The sequence below is a fragment of the Dipodomys ordii genome, unplaced genomic scaffold (genome assembly GCF_000151885.1).
Source record: "Dipodomys ordii isolate 6190 unplaced genomic scaffold, Dord_2.0 Scaffold59, whole genome shotgun sequence".
NCBI classification, from domain to species: domain Eukaryota; kingdom Metazoa; phylum Chordata; class Mammalia; order Rodentia; family Heteromyidae; genus Dipodomys; species Dipodomys ordii.
The window spans coordinates 3309432-3325545 of record NW_012267275.1 but is presented as its reverse complement, the minus strand read 5'-3'; the positions used below and the strand labels follow the sequence as shown (position 1 = coordinate 3325545).

General features: G+C 40.6%; 1 protein-coding gene across 1 annotated transcript in view; it reads left to right on the top strand.

The window, feature by feature from the left end:
* The first annotated feature begins 14426 nt into the window (after positions 1–14426).
* The window catches only part of Ell2 (elongation factor, RNA polymerase II, 2), a 76385-nt gene continuing 74697 nt past the window's right edge, over positions 14427–16114 (top strand). Inside the window, exon 1 of the mRNA XM_013022066.1 lies at positions 14427–14925. Within this exon, the coding sequence (XP_012877520.1) occupies positions 14779–14925 (147 nt within the window). The 5' untranslated portion in view covers positions 14427–14778. The remainder of the gene's footprint in view (positions 14926–16114) is intronic.

The window sequence follows — 16114 nt, the reverse complement described above, 5'->3', positions numbered from 1 at the left end:
AGGGTAAACAAAGGAGGAGGCTGCAATGCTTGGTAAGAAATGTACGCATTATCCTGCCCATGCAATTGTAACCCCTCTGTACAGTATGTCCACAAATAAAATAAAATTAAATTAAAAAATATAATATAGGCTGATTTTACTGAGAATTAAAGGCACCAGTGCATATAGGATAGATGGTGGAAAGCATGTAAAAGAAACTCTGAAAAATTAAAATCAAAACAGCAGTCTACCAGGGCACTGGTAGCTTGCATCTGTAATCCAAGTTACTTAGGAAGCTGAGATCTGAGCATCATGGTTTGATGCCAGCCCAGACAGAAAACTACAAGAGATTTTTATCTACAATTAACCACCAAAAAGCCAGAAGTGGAGCTGTGGCTCAACTGGTAGAGCACTAGCCTTGAGCATGAAAGCTCAGAGACAGTACCCAGGCCCTGAGTTCAAGCCCCAGGACACACTGTCTGTCTCTGTCTCTGTCTCTCTGTCTCTCTTTCTCTGTCTCTCTCTCTGTGTCTGTCTGTCTGTCTGTCTGTCTGTCTCTCTCTCTCTCTCTCTCACACACACACACACACACACCACAGCAGTCTGGCTGGTGATAATCAAGAATAATTACTCAGTCAGACAAGGATCCTTCAGCACTCAATCCAAAAGACTACCAAATGATACAAGATGGGAATCCCAGATATCTACAAATATAAATGAACCACAAACCTAGGAAGCCTAGGATTTTAATTCTTCAGACCATCAGGTAAGAAAATCTGCTGCCTTTTTGTGTTAGCTCTTCGTCACTGTGACAAAATACTTTAGAGAGACAATTTAAAGGAGAAAAAAATTATTTAGACTCATCAGCTCATGGTACTTGGTTTCATTGCCTTGGGCTGGAGTTGATACTAAAATCATTGCAATGGAGAGAGCATGTGTCAAAGGCTGCTAACTTTATGGCAGCCAGGAAGTGGGGAGAGAACTGGGGCAAACTGTATCTTTCCAGAGCATGTCCCAGTGACCCACTTCTGCTAACTATGTTTCATTTCCAATAATGTCATCAAATTATGAATACACTCACAGAGTATGATGTCAGAGCCTTCATGGTCCAATCACTTGTCACCACACAGGAGCTTTTTGGATACACAATAACACCTTTTACTACATACATACAAAAAGAACAAAGCTATATCAGTTTTGTTTGTGCAGCTACTTTGAGTCCAGTTACTTCATGTTTCATCTTTAGGGAAAAATCCTACCTAAAACATATGAAAATTGGTGATTTGGCACATGGAAGCAGTGTTATGTCTAGACTTACAAAGTAACTGGTATGGAATGGAAATTTAGATTGTGGGTGTTTGATGGGATTTTTCAAATTACTTTAAAAAGTCAGACAGAGGTAACCACTTGAATTGAGAAAGCAAGAACTCCAGGGACTTCTGCTGTATTTTGAGAAATGCCCCTTAGAGCATAGTGGACCTTAGTCTTACCCCTAGAAAGAGACATGCTCTTGAAGATTACAAGCTTCAACTCTATCTTGTCTCCAGCATGACCATTATGGGGTGGAGCCACAGAGCTTTACTCCTCTGCCTATTGTCAGGGGGCCAATTACTATATTCACAGCTAACTTAATATGATCTTGAGTAACATCATTAAGGGCACAGTAGGCAATAAATGATTATGAAAAGAACCTTATGAAATTCCCTTGGTATCTATACCTGGTCTATCTCCCTTATCTAATATCATCTGTGGATGTACAATTACCTGGAATGGAACTTATATAACTAATAATGTCTAATTAAAACAAATCTTATGTCTCTATGTACTGCTCATTGAATATTATAATTTAGGGATAGGAAATTTTTTTGTTTGTTTTTGTTGGTCATGGGGCTTGAACTCTGGGTCTGGGTGCTCTCCCTACTCTTCAGCTCAAAGCAAGCACTCTACCACTTGAGCCACAGTACCACTTCTGGTTTTCTACTTTATTGGAGATAAGAGTCTCACTGAGTTTCCTGCCCAGGCTGGCTTTGAACCATGATCATCAGATCTCAGCCTCCTGAATAGGTAGGATTACAGGCATGAGCCACCAGCGCCCAGAAGGGGTAGGAATTTTAAACTAGCATCCCTAAACTTCTTTGGGCTCTACTGCTACATGAAATAATATTTTAAACATTCAGTTGAAGGGCACAAGTTTTTGTTGTGAAAATCTTGTGTCCTGCTGAGAAATGACTGATGGTGCCAGAGAAAAGTTGTTAAGATATTTTTTGGTTGTTGAACTAATACCTGATCCTAAATCTTAACAAGCTTCCCAAGGAATTATTATTCAGTTGTTGGTTGGTTGGCTGGTTGGTTTGGTATGTGTGTGTGTTGCAGTACAGTGCTTTGAACTCAGGGATCTGCACTTGCTAATCAGATGTCTTACCAATGGAACCACATCTCCAACCCCCCAGGTAGTCTTGACACCAAAGTTTAAGAATTTCAACTCGGGCTGGGAAGGTGGCTCAGTGGTAGAGCACTTGCTTTGCATGCCTGAGGCCCTAGGTTCGATTTCTCAGCACCACATAAGCAAAAAGAAAAAAAAAGAAAAGAAAACGACAAGATAGAGCACTGAGAACTTGGGTACCTTAAAACAGAATTGTTAAAAAAAAAAAAAAAGAATTTCAGCTCCAGGACATCATCAATCCAAAGCTAAAATATTACAAGATGCTGAATTTCTAGCACAAGTTTAATTAGCTGCAGAAAACAAGTACTTCCTAGTAGCAAAAGAATGACCACTATAATTTGACTTAAGGTATTACTCTCTTCATAGCAAGTATTTTTTGTAATGATGTTTGCCCAATATGACTCATCCTATAAAAAGTTGCTAGTAGAAAGAACAGTGTTGGGGGAATATCAATACCAAACTTCAAACTCTACTACAAAGCCATAGTAATCAAAACAGCTTGGTACTGGCACAAGAAGACCAATAGAATAGAATAGAAAACCCAGAAATGAACCCACAGACCTATAGCCACCTAATCTTTGACAAGGGAACTAAAAAAATAGAATGGAAAAAAGACAGCCTCTTCAGTAAATTGTGCTGGCAAAATTGGTAAATTACCTGTAGAAAATTAAAGCTAGATCCTTATAAATCACCCTGCACCAGAACCAATTCAAAATGGATCAAAGACCTCAAAGTAAAAGCAGACACCCTGAAAACATTACAAGAAGGAATAGGCGAAACTCTAGGGTTCCTTGGCACAGGCCAAGTTTTTCTTAACAAAGACTCAGAAATACAACAAATCAAAGAAAGGTTCGCCAAAGAAAGGTTCGATTGCATGAAACTGCAGAGCTTCTGCATGGCAAAGGACATAGCAAGCAAGATCAATAGAAAGCCCACAGACTGGGAGAAGATCTTCACTAGCCATACAATGGAAAAGGGTCTCATCTCTAAAATATACTTCGAACTGAAGAAATTAAACCCCCAACAAAAAATTCTCAAAGAAACAACCATCCCATTAATAAGTGGGCTAAAGACTTAAAGAGAAACTTCTCTGAAGAGGAAATAAGAATGGCCAATAGACACATGAAGAAATGTTCAACTTCTCTAGCCATTAAAGAAATGCAAATAAAGTCAACATTGAGATTCTACCTTATCCCAGTTAGAATGGCTATATTCAAGAACTCTAATAACAACAGATGCTGGAGGGGATGTGGACAGAAGGGAACCTTACTGCATTATTGGTGGGCATGTAAACTTGTTCAACCACTTTGGAAACTAGTATGGAGGTTCCACAAAATACTTCACTTAGAGCTCCCCTATGACCCAGCAATCCCACTTTTGGGGATTTACCCAAAGGATCACAAACAAGGCCATACTAAAGCTACCAGCACCATTATGTTTATTGCAGCATTATTTACCATAGCTAAGATATGGAACCAACCCAGATGCCCCTCTCCTCAGTAGATGAATCAATCAAGAAAATGTGATACACATACACACACACACACACACACACACACACACACACACACACTGGAATTCTATGCCTCCATCAGAAAGAATGCCACCACCCCATTTGTTAAGAAATGGGAAGACTTGGCAAAAATCATATTAAGTGAAGTAAGCCAGGCCCAAAGAAACATAGGTCCCATGGTTTCCCTTATCTGCAATAACTATTATATGTCTAGGACAAGCAGAAATGGTCAAAAGCTATGTACATATGACCATATAAGCTGATGCTAAGCAAAATGAACCCCAAGATAGGGACACAAGAGATTTTATCTTTCTTGCTGTTCTTTTTAATGTACTTATAATGTACCATGTGATTTTTGTTGTTTATTTCTTTTGTATGTTCTTCCCCCGTGGTATAACCTCTGTTGTCACTGTATTTGATTCCGATGCCCTGCATCCTGTATATACATTTTTCTAATTTGGGGAGGGAAAGGGAAATAACAAAATGCTGAAATAATGATACAGGATGAACCATTGTAACAACAAGATGTACAAGACACTATGTTGAAAACTAACTTTACAACTTTGCAGGGGGAGAGGAGCTGGGGATGTGGGAAGGAAAGGGATGGTAGGGGAAAAACAAAGGAGTAGGCAACAATGCTCGATAGACAACGGACTGATTAACTTGCTCATGTAACTGTAACCCCTCTGTACAGTATCTTTACAATAAAAATATATATTTAACAAGTTGCTAGTAGTAGCAGATCCCCTATATCCATGTTTCTTACCCACACCTAGATTGGTATTGTCAAGTTTAATCATAACCTTTCTCCACTGGCATGTTCTCTCATTAAAAGGGCAGTATTTATTTTGGGTAACTCATAAAAAGCAATATATTTTTTCCTTATCTTATCAATATTTTTTCAATAATTCTCCTTGTCAATATTTTAAAGGGTTTGTTTTCATATTTTCTTTTTAGGGCATTTATAATAGCTACTTTTCTGTTTATATTTCCACATCTCTAAAATATTGATCTTAAAGTAACATTGATAATCCTATCAGAACTAAGAAAACAATAAAAGAGACCAGGATTAAATTGGCTTCAGCCACCAAGAAAAAAACTATGCTCTTAAGATATATACAGCTTATCTACTCAGACTCCTAAGAATTCTTCTCCCAAACTTGAGTTAACCACATATTGAAGGGAAAACATATTTAGAGTAGGGATTTTTTTTGTGTATGAGAAAATATCAGAAACAAGAAAGCTGGTAAAACTACTCAAGAATTAGTAATGCAAGATGTTTGTGTGTGTGTGTGTGTGTGTGTGTGTGTGTGTGTGTGTGTTGCAGTGCTTGTTTGTTTTTTCAGGAAGAAATAACAGCCAGTACAAACACTTGATGAAAATAACATTTATCTATCCACTGAGCTCACACAGGGAGTAGAAATTGGAGTGTACCTGCTACAAAAATAAAAATAAAAGATTCAAATACCCAAGCACTAGAAATCAAACTGCTTTTATAAAGAAAATTCTCCCAATCAGACACCATTCAGTTTCACTCCTATTAGCACCACTACTCAAAAGGCAGAAATCTTCAATGGGATGAATCATAGCAGCTAGTTCTGACCAACTGCCACTGTACCAGACAGGAAGATGGTTATCAACCGGTGGTAAGGTCAGTGCTGTCCAGGCTGCTCAGACAGAGTGGTGAGGCCCTCTGTAGGGGGTGGAGGAAGTCCCTCAAGGGAACTTCTGCAAATGGAAATTTAGTAGGTTGTTCTTTTGCAAATGTTTGTATTTTGGTCATGTTTGGAAAGCACAAGATAAATGTCATGGTGTGAAGGAATCTTTTTCTATACAGCAAAGGTAAAAGAAGTATGGCTAAAATTTGTACTAAGCTCATAATCAATACATAGCTGAATGAACACAGAAGACGTTAACATTGTTCAGAAATAATTCATTTTCTTGAATATTACACTACTGAAAGGAAAATTAAAGTGTTTCAAAGGATTTGTCTCTTTCTAGCAGAGATTTGAAAAGCTAATTCTACTATAAAGCAACAGTAATCATTGACAGTATGCTATTAGCAGAAAGATAGACATAGATCAATAAAAAATAGAAAGTCCAGAAATAGACCCACACAAATTGATTTTTTACATGAGTGCAAGGTAATTCAATGGAGAAATGTCTTTTTAACAAATAGCAAAAGTCCAAAGCCAAACAAGTGAACTGGGATATATAGCTCTCTCAAAAATTAACTTAAAGGGGGCATAGATATAAAATGTAAATGTACTAGTATAAGACACTTAGAGAAAAACTTTGAATTACAAAGAATCCTTGGATACACCACCAAAACATTGACTGTAAGAGAAAAAAAATGATAAACTGAATTTTCAAATGTTTATTCTGAGATAAAAGTTGAGATAATTATGGCAAATCTCTAAAATTCCTTCATTTTTAGTGCTATGCTTCTGTTTGGCAAATATCCAAAAATAACATCCAGTCTCTTCAAACGTATACCATACCATCTATTAAAATGGTTAATTTTAAACAACAAGATAGAACTTTTTTTGTAAAAATGTCCAGGGACCTAAAAGTCTACTGAGGACAAACTTCTTTCCCTATGAAAAGTATACAGTTTTCAATACTTGACAGTGCTAAACTATACTGCTTGACTTTCTCTACTACTGTTGTTTAAGACAATCTGCTTACTTCAGTCTCAAAGCTTTCACGAGAGTCAGTCATGACAGACAATCAATATTCTAGATCGTTGTTTCAAGAAACTCAGATACCCTATTAGGGCTAATCCACTTTTTTGAGGTAATTAAAATTATACCTTATGCTCTTTGTAGTTTTTTATATGGGTTCAGTTGAGAAATATTGAAGAAAATGTCACTATTAAAATAGAGATTTTAAATCACCCAGAATCATTTTACACACATAAGATTTATTCTGAGCAAAAATCAGGACAGAATCAAAAACTGCACTTCTAAATCTTGACTTTGCTCCCAAGATCAGATTATAGACTATCAAACACATTTCTACTTGTCATCATTTAAATTAATTTGTTATAACAGTTGAAGATGACATCACTTTTAGTACTATGCAACAATACAAGCTCTTGGAAATAAATATATTCCTTTCCCAGTTGCATAATTTTTCCTACTATTGAAATGAAATTTTTATCTATTAGGACAATATACTCACTATACTTATCTAGTTTTACTCAAAAAATATATGGCTAGGCTGGGAAGGTGGCTCAGTGGTAGAGCACTTGCCTTGCATGCTTGAGGCCCTGGGTTTGATTCCTCAGCACCACATAAGCAGAAAAAAAAAGCCGGAAGTGGTGCTGTGACTCAAGTGGTAGAGTGCTAGCCTTGAGCTGAAGAGCTGAGGGACAGCACCCAGGCCCAGAGTTCAGGCCCCAAGACCGGACCCAAAAATAAATAAATAAATATGGCTAGGGGCTGGGAAGGTGGCTCAGTGGTAGAGCACTTGCCTTACATGCATGAGGCCCTGGGTTCAATTCCTCAGCACCACATAAGCAAAAAGAAAAAAGCCGGAAGTGGCGCTGTGGCTCAAGTGGTAGAGCACTAGCCTTGAGCTGAAGAGCTGAGGGACAGCACCCAGGCCCAACAACCGGACCCCCCCATATATATGGCTATTACTAATATCAATGATCTTCTGCTAAGTGTTATTTGTAAATGATCATTTAGGTCTCAATTTGTTCAATATTTCACTGATACACCCTATTTCAAACTCCCAAATAATATAGAACCTCCTCTGATCATTGGTCTCTCCACTTACTCTTTCTAATAATCTTTTTGGTTCCCTATATTTTCCAACTCCTGGTGTCTTCAGGCTCCTCAATTATTAGCCACCTACTTGCTGCCATGACATTCCCAATGGATGAGGTACACAAGGTCAATACATGTCCTTGAGTATGAACCAAATAAGTGCAATGCCTAAGGAACAGTGATTAATTCCCCTCTTTTCTCCTACTCCAAATAAAACAAAGCAGAATGTAACTAAGAGTAATACTACTAGAAAATTCTTGAAAATATACACAGGAATACACACACACACACACACACACACACACACACACACACACAGACATACACAAAACAGGCAAAAGGTAATCATTGCATAATTCTGAATAGGAAGGAGGGATGTATTCCTTACAGCAGACATGGATTTTGAGAGACTCCCCAGTTCTTTTCTTTTCCATTCTCTTTTCTCATAACCTTCCACAAAAAACTTGGCCAATAATACAGCTCCTATTATGACTCAATGAAGTTGCTTCTGAGCCCTAAGACCCACATTTTCAAGTGCAAATAATGAATCCACCAATCTCTATCCTAAACCAGCTGTTTCTGACTTTATTGATTTTTTTCACATCATAGATCCAAAGATGAAAGATGACAAATATGGTACTTAAATAAATGACAGATTAAAAGCAAAATGGGATCAGCCACACTTAAAATTCTAACTCTCTAAGTTGAATTAAAGAAAATCGTCTGAGTTCACAGGTATAATAATTTTCTTGTACTTTTTTTGTCATTCTATATTCTGCAAACCAAGTTATAAAATATTTTCCCAAGAGAACTGGGGTGTTTAAAAGGCTGATTGTCAAATAAGTCACAGATATAAGCAACATGCAATAAAATCAATGATGCAAAAAATTATAAATCTTTATAATAACTTAAAATGATCACCTGAACATTGACGGATAACTATGTACTGTAAATATATATACATATACATATACAAATATATATACATATATATACATATATATACATACATATACATATATATATACATATATATATGTGTATATATAAACATATATATACACATATATATATGTATATATATATATGTATATATAGCATGCCAGGAGTTCCAATATATTATAAATTACATATGCAATGAGTGAAAACAGAATTACTTTTTACAAATCTCACTGAAGTCACTATGCTAGGTATAATAAATAAAAGCTGAAAGGATCTTTTCTTTGCCTTCTTGTGAGCTAGAATAAGGTATTTGGTGAGAAGTACATGATTCAAATGACTTCAGTCTTGCCTTTTTTTTTCTTATTTCAGCCTGAATGCAATTCATCCCATCACATGCATACATGCCCACAGATGTAAATCGACCATAGTCTCTTTATTATTTTATTATGATAACTTCACACATTCAGCTTAATTCTTCAGACCTTAGAGACATGTCTGAAGGTAGAAGGGCTAGGATTGGGCAAGGGAACTTCAGGTTTTGGCCTGTCTGCCATTTATCAAAGTAGATGATGCACAGCCCTTTGTGCATCCCTTACCTTAAAGGAAATGAGAATCTAAAACAATGAATACCTCACAGAATCACAAGCAAAGATTCCAACAATCTAGAACTTGATTCCTTCAAAATTGCAACTTCTGTTATAATAGTTAATATACCATTATTATAATAAATAATAATTATTAGCTAAAAAATGTTATTGATCATTAGAAGTGCTGTTCTTGATGTTGATGACAGTTGGCCTACTATTAGCAAGCTTAAAAATGAAAAATTGAATATCCTTCCTCCACTCCCCTTTTACCCAGATCTTTAGGGTATTAGGAAACAGATGAAGCCCTTGGAGTATAAAAGAACATAGTGGTCTGGGGGCATGGCTCAAGTGGTAGACCACCTACCTAGAAAGCAAAAGGCCCTGAGCTCAAACTGTAACACTGCCAAAAGTAAAAAATGTAGACCAACATAAAATAATTAAGGTTATTTTTACCATTCTTTTTCTATTTGACATCATGGAGGACATTGCTCACTACACAAAAAAAGCCATAAAACAATGATTATGTTTCAGAAAGAAATACATAAGTCATGATAATGTGAAATTCTGTGGACTAGACATTTCCCTCAATCAAAATAAAGAGGAGTTTTGTCATCAGAAAACAGAGAACTTAAATCTGACTCCTTTTTCCTCCAAAGACAATATCATAAAAACTATTTTTCAGCCAGGTGGCTAGTGCCTGTAATCCTAACTACTCAGGAGGCTGAGATCTGAGGATCACAGGTTTAAAGCCAGCCCAGGCAGAAAAGTCCATGAGACTTTTATGTCCAATAAACTACTCAGAAAAAGCCGGAATGTCACTATGGCTCAAGTAGTAGAGTGCTAGCCTTGAGGAAAAGAAGCTCAGTTCAAGCCCCAGGACCAGCAAAAAAAAAAAAGCAACTATTTTTCAAGTGAGGAAAAAAAAGCAAAAGTTAAAACAAAAAAGAGATTGGCTTTGAAGGGTGTTAATGACCACTGAGTATGAGTATCTTTATCTTTATAAGCTTATGTGTTCTAGCTTTGATATATCTGAAAATATGATAACCCTGACTTCTACTCAGCCACAAGATTGAAGAAGGGATTAGAACAGAAAAGGAGACTACTACAGTTTGTGGAGGAGGAAAGGGTGTAGATGCAATAGTTTCCAAACTGAGATTACAATATTTTAATTTCAGATTGTTTTAGAAGGAGCAAAGAACCCTGGAGCGTAAGTGTAGAGGTGGATGTCTACAGAAAACTCCCTGTGAGAAGATATAGAGGCTACGAGTTCTAGAAAGCACACAGCTAGATCTAATGTCTTTTCATCCGAGGCTGGACCTGGTACCCTAAGGCTTTTCCTCTCAGCAAAATTGCAGGTCAGTTATCCCTTTCAGGAAATCATGTGGTCTTCGCTGCTTTCTTAAAACCCCTGCCAGTGCTTCCCTTACCTCTGCCCCAGGTAAATACATCAATCTAAGTCTAAGAACAACTTCAGTTCAAGACCTTTCCATCTTCATTTCATTCCACATGTTCTTTCAGTGAGATGAGGGAACTCAGCCAGATTTAGAAATAATAATAATAATAATAAATGATGCAATGTAGTATTTCTTACACTTATATGAACTGAGCTAAAAACCATTCACAAAAGATACGATAATAATCATTTAGCTTGAAACCTGTGCTTACACAACATGTACTTAAACCATTCCTACAAGAATTACAGTTTTATTTTCTATAAACAGTGATGGTGTGTGTGTGTGTGTGTGTGTGTGTGTGTGTGTGTGTGTGTGTGAGTCTGAAGGCTTAAACTTAGGGCTTGAGCATTGTCCCTGCGCTTCTTTTCCTCAAAGCTAGCATGTTATCACTTGAGACACAGGCTTTTTGATGGTTAATTGAAGATAAAAGTCTTATGCTCTTGTCTGCCTGGGCTGACTTCTAACCACTATTCACAGGCCTCAGCCTCCTGAGTAGATAGGACTAAAGATATGAACCACCTGCATCCAGCCAGTGATGTTCTTTAAAAACCTTTTAAATGTGTCCAAGGAAAGAATATCTTTGGACAGGTCTAGGAGAGTCTTGAAAGGAGAGAGGAGAGCAGTATAATGGTACAGGTCAGATAATAAAGGACAAGAGGTTTCAGAGAGAGAATTCCAAGGAAAAGGAACTTCCATCTGTACATTCTCCAGCTACACACACACACACGTGTGTGTTGCCACGACCTTGTGACATTAGTAGATTAATAGGTTTCTTTTGAGTTAAATCCAGTTATTCAGTGTATATAGGTACAAAGACACTGGAGCTGATTCAGACCCTGTCTCTTCTAATTATAATAGAGCAGGCCGGTTACTTTAAAATTAGTGGGGTCTCTGTTTCCTTATTCATAAAATTAAAGGGTTCAGTTAGCATGATCATGAAGATCATTTTAGTTGGCCTCACTCCATTTACTCAGCCCTCAAGAAGAATTCAAGTTCTTCCACCTCCACAAAACCTCTACAGACCTCTTTCTTAGAATTTTGTAGTTTATCACTAACACCATTAAATTAGCATTTACTAATTCTTTAATTGTTTTGTGTGGAGTGTGCTGCTTCATTCACCACATTTATATGGAAAATTCCTTTCTAGACTATAAAGATTGATCTTTTTAACTCTTCACAGCATTTTACACTTAGAAAGCTTCAATGCTTAGTTATTTGAACTGAATAAAGACACAGAAAATGTGTTTACAATGGTGACTTTCCCAAAGAGTAACTTTCATCAGCCCCCTAAAAACTAATTACCCTCATGAGCAGGAGCAGCACAACTTGACCATCTGAGTCAGGCAGGCATAATGTGTCCTATGCCTGTGAGGCATCAATTAAGAGACATTACTAGATTATCTTATCACTATGTACAGGATCATTGCTTCTTTCTATGGTTGGAAAACTCAAAGGGAGAAAAATGCAAGCAACATTGACTCACTACAATTATATGTTACCCACTGAAAGATGTGTTACCCATTAAAATATGGCATAAGGAAATTTTCCTACCACAATTGAGAAAACAAATCAATTCCTAGTAAGGGACCACAGATTAGAAATTTGAAAAATAACAATGAAAAACCACTATTGTTTCTCCCTCGCTCTTAGGATGTCATCAGAAATTCTCAGTAAGAAACTAAGTTGGGGCTTTCTGTGGGCAGGGGGTTTACCCACTCTCACTGGAAAGGCAATGGAATACAGGTTTTACTTGTTCTGGTCAAAACTTTGAGGCTCCCCCACCAATCTCCACCATTGTTCTCAAATAAGACTTTAGACATGTGATCAGTTCCTCCCCATGGAATGAAGAAGCAAAAACTAAGCAAAAAATAGAAAAGGAAAGGGATGGTAAGGGGAAACAAAGGAGGAGGCTACAATGCTTGATAAGAAATGTACTCATTACCTTGCCCATGTAATTGTAACCCCTCTCTATGATATTTTCACAATAAAAAAAAGAAAAGAAAAAAATAGAAAAGGAGAATTGAAGTACAAAATTCCTTTTTATAGTATAATTCACTTAGATATGAACTATTGGAGTAAGCTTTTTACTTTTGGAAAGCTGAGAAAATAAGGAAATAGAAAGTTTTTATTCCCTTCTAAGAAATGTATGCATTATCCTGCCCATGTAATTGTAACCCCTCTGTACAGTATGTTCACAAATAAAATAAAATAAAAAATAAATTAAATAAAATAAAATTCCTAATCTAGTTTTGTGATTGTCTTAATTTCCTATCCAATGAATTGTACTAACACAGTTATTGTACTAAGAGTCAATTAAATTAACAAGTGTTAATTGTGTCTTAACAATAGTCAATTCTAATGGATTGAAATTAATTCACAAAATGCTTTCCTGTGATGAGACAAGAATTGATGCAGGTGTTTCTTTCCACTTAACCCATATGATATGGAAACAGAATCCCTTCTGGAAATTTACATTGTATATAGGTAGAATGCTCGAGGAACTGAATCAAAAAGTGAGTGTACCTGAAAGGAATTTATTCAAGTGTGTGTAGGGAGTGTGTGGAATTTTAGAAAAAACAATCCTAGCACTGCTCCCATTTTATCAGAATGGGAAACACTGATTAAATTATCTAAAATTCCTGGGGAATTCCAACAAAACACTTAAGATTCTGTAATCTGAGGATAACAGTAAATGTCTCTATTTAAAAAGGAAAATTGTGTGTGTGTGTGTGTGTGTGTGTGTTTGAAAGTGATGCTGTATACTTTCACATTTTTTTAGTGACTTATTTTTATCTGGTGTTTCTGATTGCCAGTTTATTCATCTTCCTGGGAAACTACCTACCTCTTCAATCCACCCACAGCCTGAAGAGGACTCTAGGCTCTTTCTTTAGGACATACCTACACACAGAGCATCAGCAGAGAATGGAAAGTATGCCAGGCCTCCGCACGCATGCGCTTCTGTCTCCTTCACTTAGCCCCTACAACCCATCACAATTAGCTTTCAACCCTAGCTAAATTTTCCTGCAGCCTTGTCAAATAAGATGGGAGGTACTCACACTGAAGGAGAAAATTAGAGGTATCCATGTTTCTTTTTATTCAAGTCTAAGTCAGTTCTACTCTTCTAGGTCCTCTGAAAAGAGATTAGACCAGAAGCAGAGTAGCCTCTCTATACCCCATAAAAAGGCATGATCCGGACTTCGAGGCTAGCTCCAGAGAAGCATACCCGGATCCTATGAGATCTCAACCAGACCTTGAAGTTCATGTCCCTAGTATACCAGCTCCACCACAGAAAAGACAGTGAAGCCTTCGAAATGGTTTTGCATTTATTCCACACGATGTAGCATAACTCCAAAAGACTAGGATCGATTCGCTAATTCAAAGTTGAAAGGAAAAATGATTAGGGAGTTCTAATAGCATCTGAAGTTGCTTTTGAAGAAGTCTCCGAGAACCCCACCCACCTATTGTGTTCTCCTCGGGGGCATACACCGTCCACAAGCTTCCATGGCTGTCGGGCCACTTCGTTGGTCCCTGCTCCTGCTCTCACATTTGGTGGGTAATCTTTTACACGCATCCGGCTCCCACACAGATTGCCTACTCTTTCCTCCAAGGGGCGTGGCTCCGACTTCGATACGTACACCTGGCAATCTGGGTACTCGATTAGCAGGGGATTCCCAAATCTGTCTGGCCAAGCTCAGCAGGTGAGCCAAGACAACTAGACGTGACGTCAGAGGCGATTAACTCAGCACGTCACTCCGACGTCAGCCTCTCATCTGTCGGACGTCCCGTCCGGGGAGCCAAAACTCTGGCGACTTTGAGCCCCGCCCCCGAGGGAACTGGAAGGCGGCCAATGAGGGCGGCTCTGAGGGAAAAGAGACCAATGAGATGGACCCGGGGCGGGGCATGGGGCAGAGGGTGGGGCGGGTGGCGGCGGTGGCAGCCCGAAGTCTGGCTGCGCGCAGTCTATGACAGTACGTCAGCAGCGGGATGGCCGTAGCTGTGGCGGCGGCTGCAGGAGCCCGAGCAGCCGCGGCCGCAGTGGAGGCTAGAGCCAGAGCGGCGTCGGCGGTGGCACCCCGGGGAGTTTAAGATGGCGGCAGGGGGGGCGGCGGGCCTGCGGGAGGAGCAGCGCTACGGGCTGTCGTGCGGGCGGCTAGGGCAGGACAACATCACCGTCCTGCATGTGAAGCTCACCGAGACGGCGATCCGGGCGCTCGAGACTTACCAGAGCCACAAGGTGAGCGGGCGGGCCGGCCGGCCGGGCTCCGGGAGGCAGCGGGCACCCCCGCACCGTCTGGCCGAGCGTCCTCGCCCGGGCACCTGTCGCGGGGCCGGCCGAGCCTGGGCTCGCCAGCGCTGCCGTCAGCGCCCGCGGCGGTGGGGCCGCGCCGAGCCGGGGCAGGGTCGCTGACGCCGCGGTCCGGGGCCGGCGGGGCGACGGGGGCGCAGGGACGCGGCTAGCGTGCGGGCGGCCCCTGGCGGCGGGGCCGAGGCAGCCTCCGCCCGGCCTGGGCTGCGCCACCTTTGCGGGACTTTCCGACGGCGCCCGCGGGTTTCCTGGCGAGCTCGGTCCCGGAGACCGAGAGAGGTGCCCGCGGATAGAAGTGGGGCGGCCCACGCTGCCCATGGCGGGGTCGGGGAGTGGGGCGCGCGCGGAGAACCAGTAAAGAACCCGGCGCACCCGTGCGCACCCTCTGTCCGCGCTTTCGGGGGGTAACTGTGGACCCTCGCAGACCGGAACCCCGGCTCTCTGCGTGAGGCTGGGCCGGGGGTGGGGGGGTGTATGACACAAGCTAGTGCCCACTGGGGCTTGGGGGACACGGGGCGCTTTTGCCTGGGCGGGGTGCTCTCCCTGACCGGCACTCAGAGTGCGAGGTCGGGGAGCGGGGGGCGGGGAAGGGGGGACACCTTGCACTCCCCGGGACTCGGGAACACCGGCGCTGGGCAATTCGGACAAGCCCGCGTCCGAGGCAGACTTACACCGGCGCTGAGTCTCGCGGGCGCGCCGGAGGACTCTTACCCTAGTGCCGGAACCAGACATCGGGTTCGACTTCTCGGAAGCCCGAAAGACGCGCCAGTGGCCGGGACGGACTCTGGAGTTTTTAGAAGTGGAACAAGTCTGAAAGCGGCGGGGTGGGGGAGGGAGCAGTAGGGAGAGAAGTAGGGTGGCGTGGAGGGAGCTGACATTCGGGACACCGACTCCTGCCTCTGCCGCGTGTTCCGGAGAGAAAGCTGCGGCCATACACCTCTCTGGGATAGAGAGGAGCTCAGACACACCAACGCTGAAATCAGAGTCCAAAGCCAGAAACGCTTTCACATTGAAGTGGGGGGGGGGGGGGAGAAAGTAGGAGAAAAGTACCAAGAGGAAACACACTTGACAGCCAGGGAAAGCCATTTATGCACACGTAGTAGGGAAGATGGAGGAG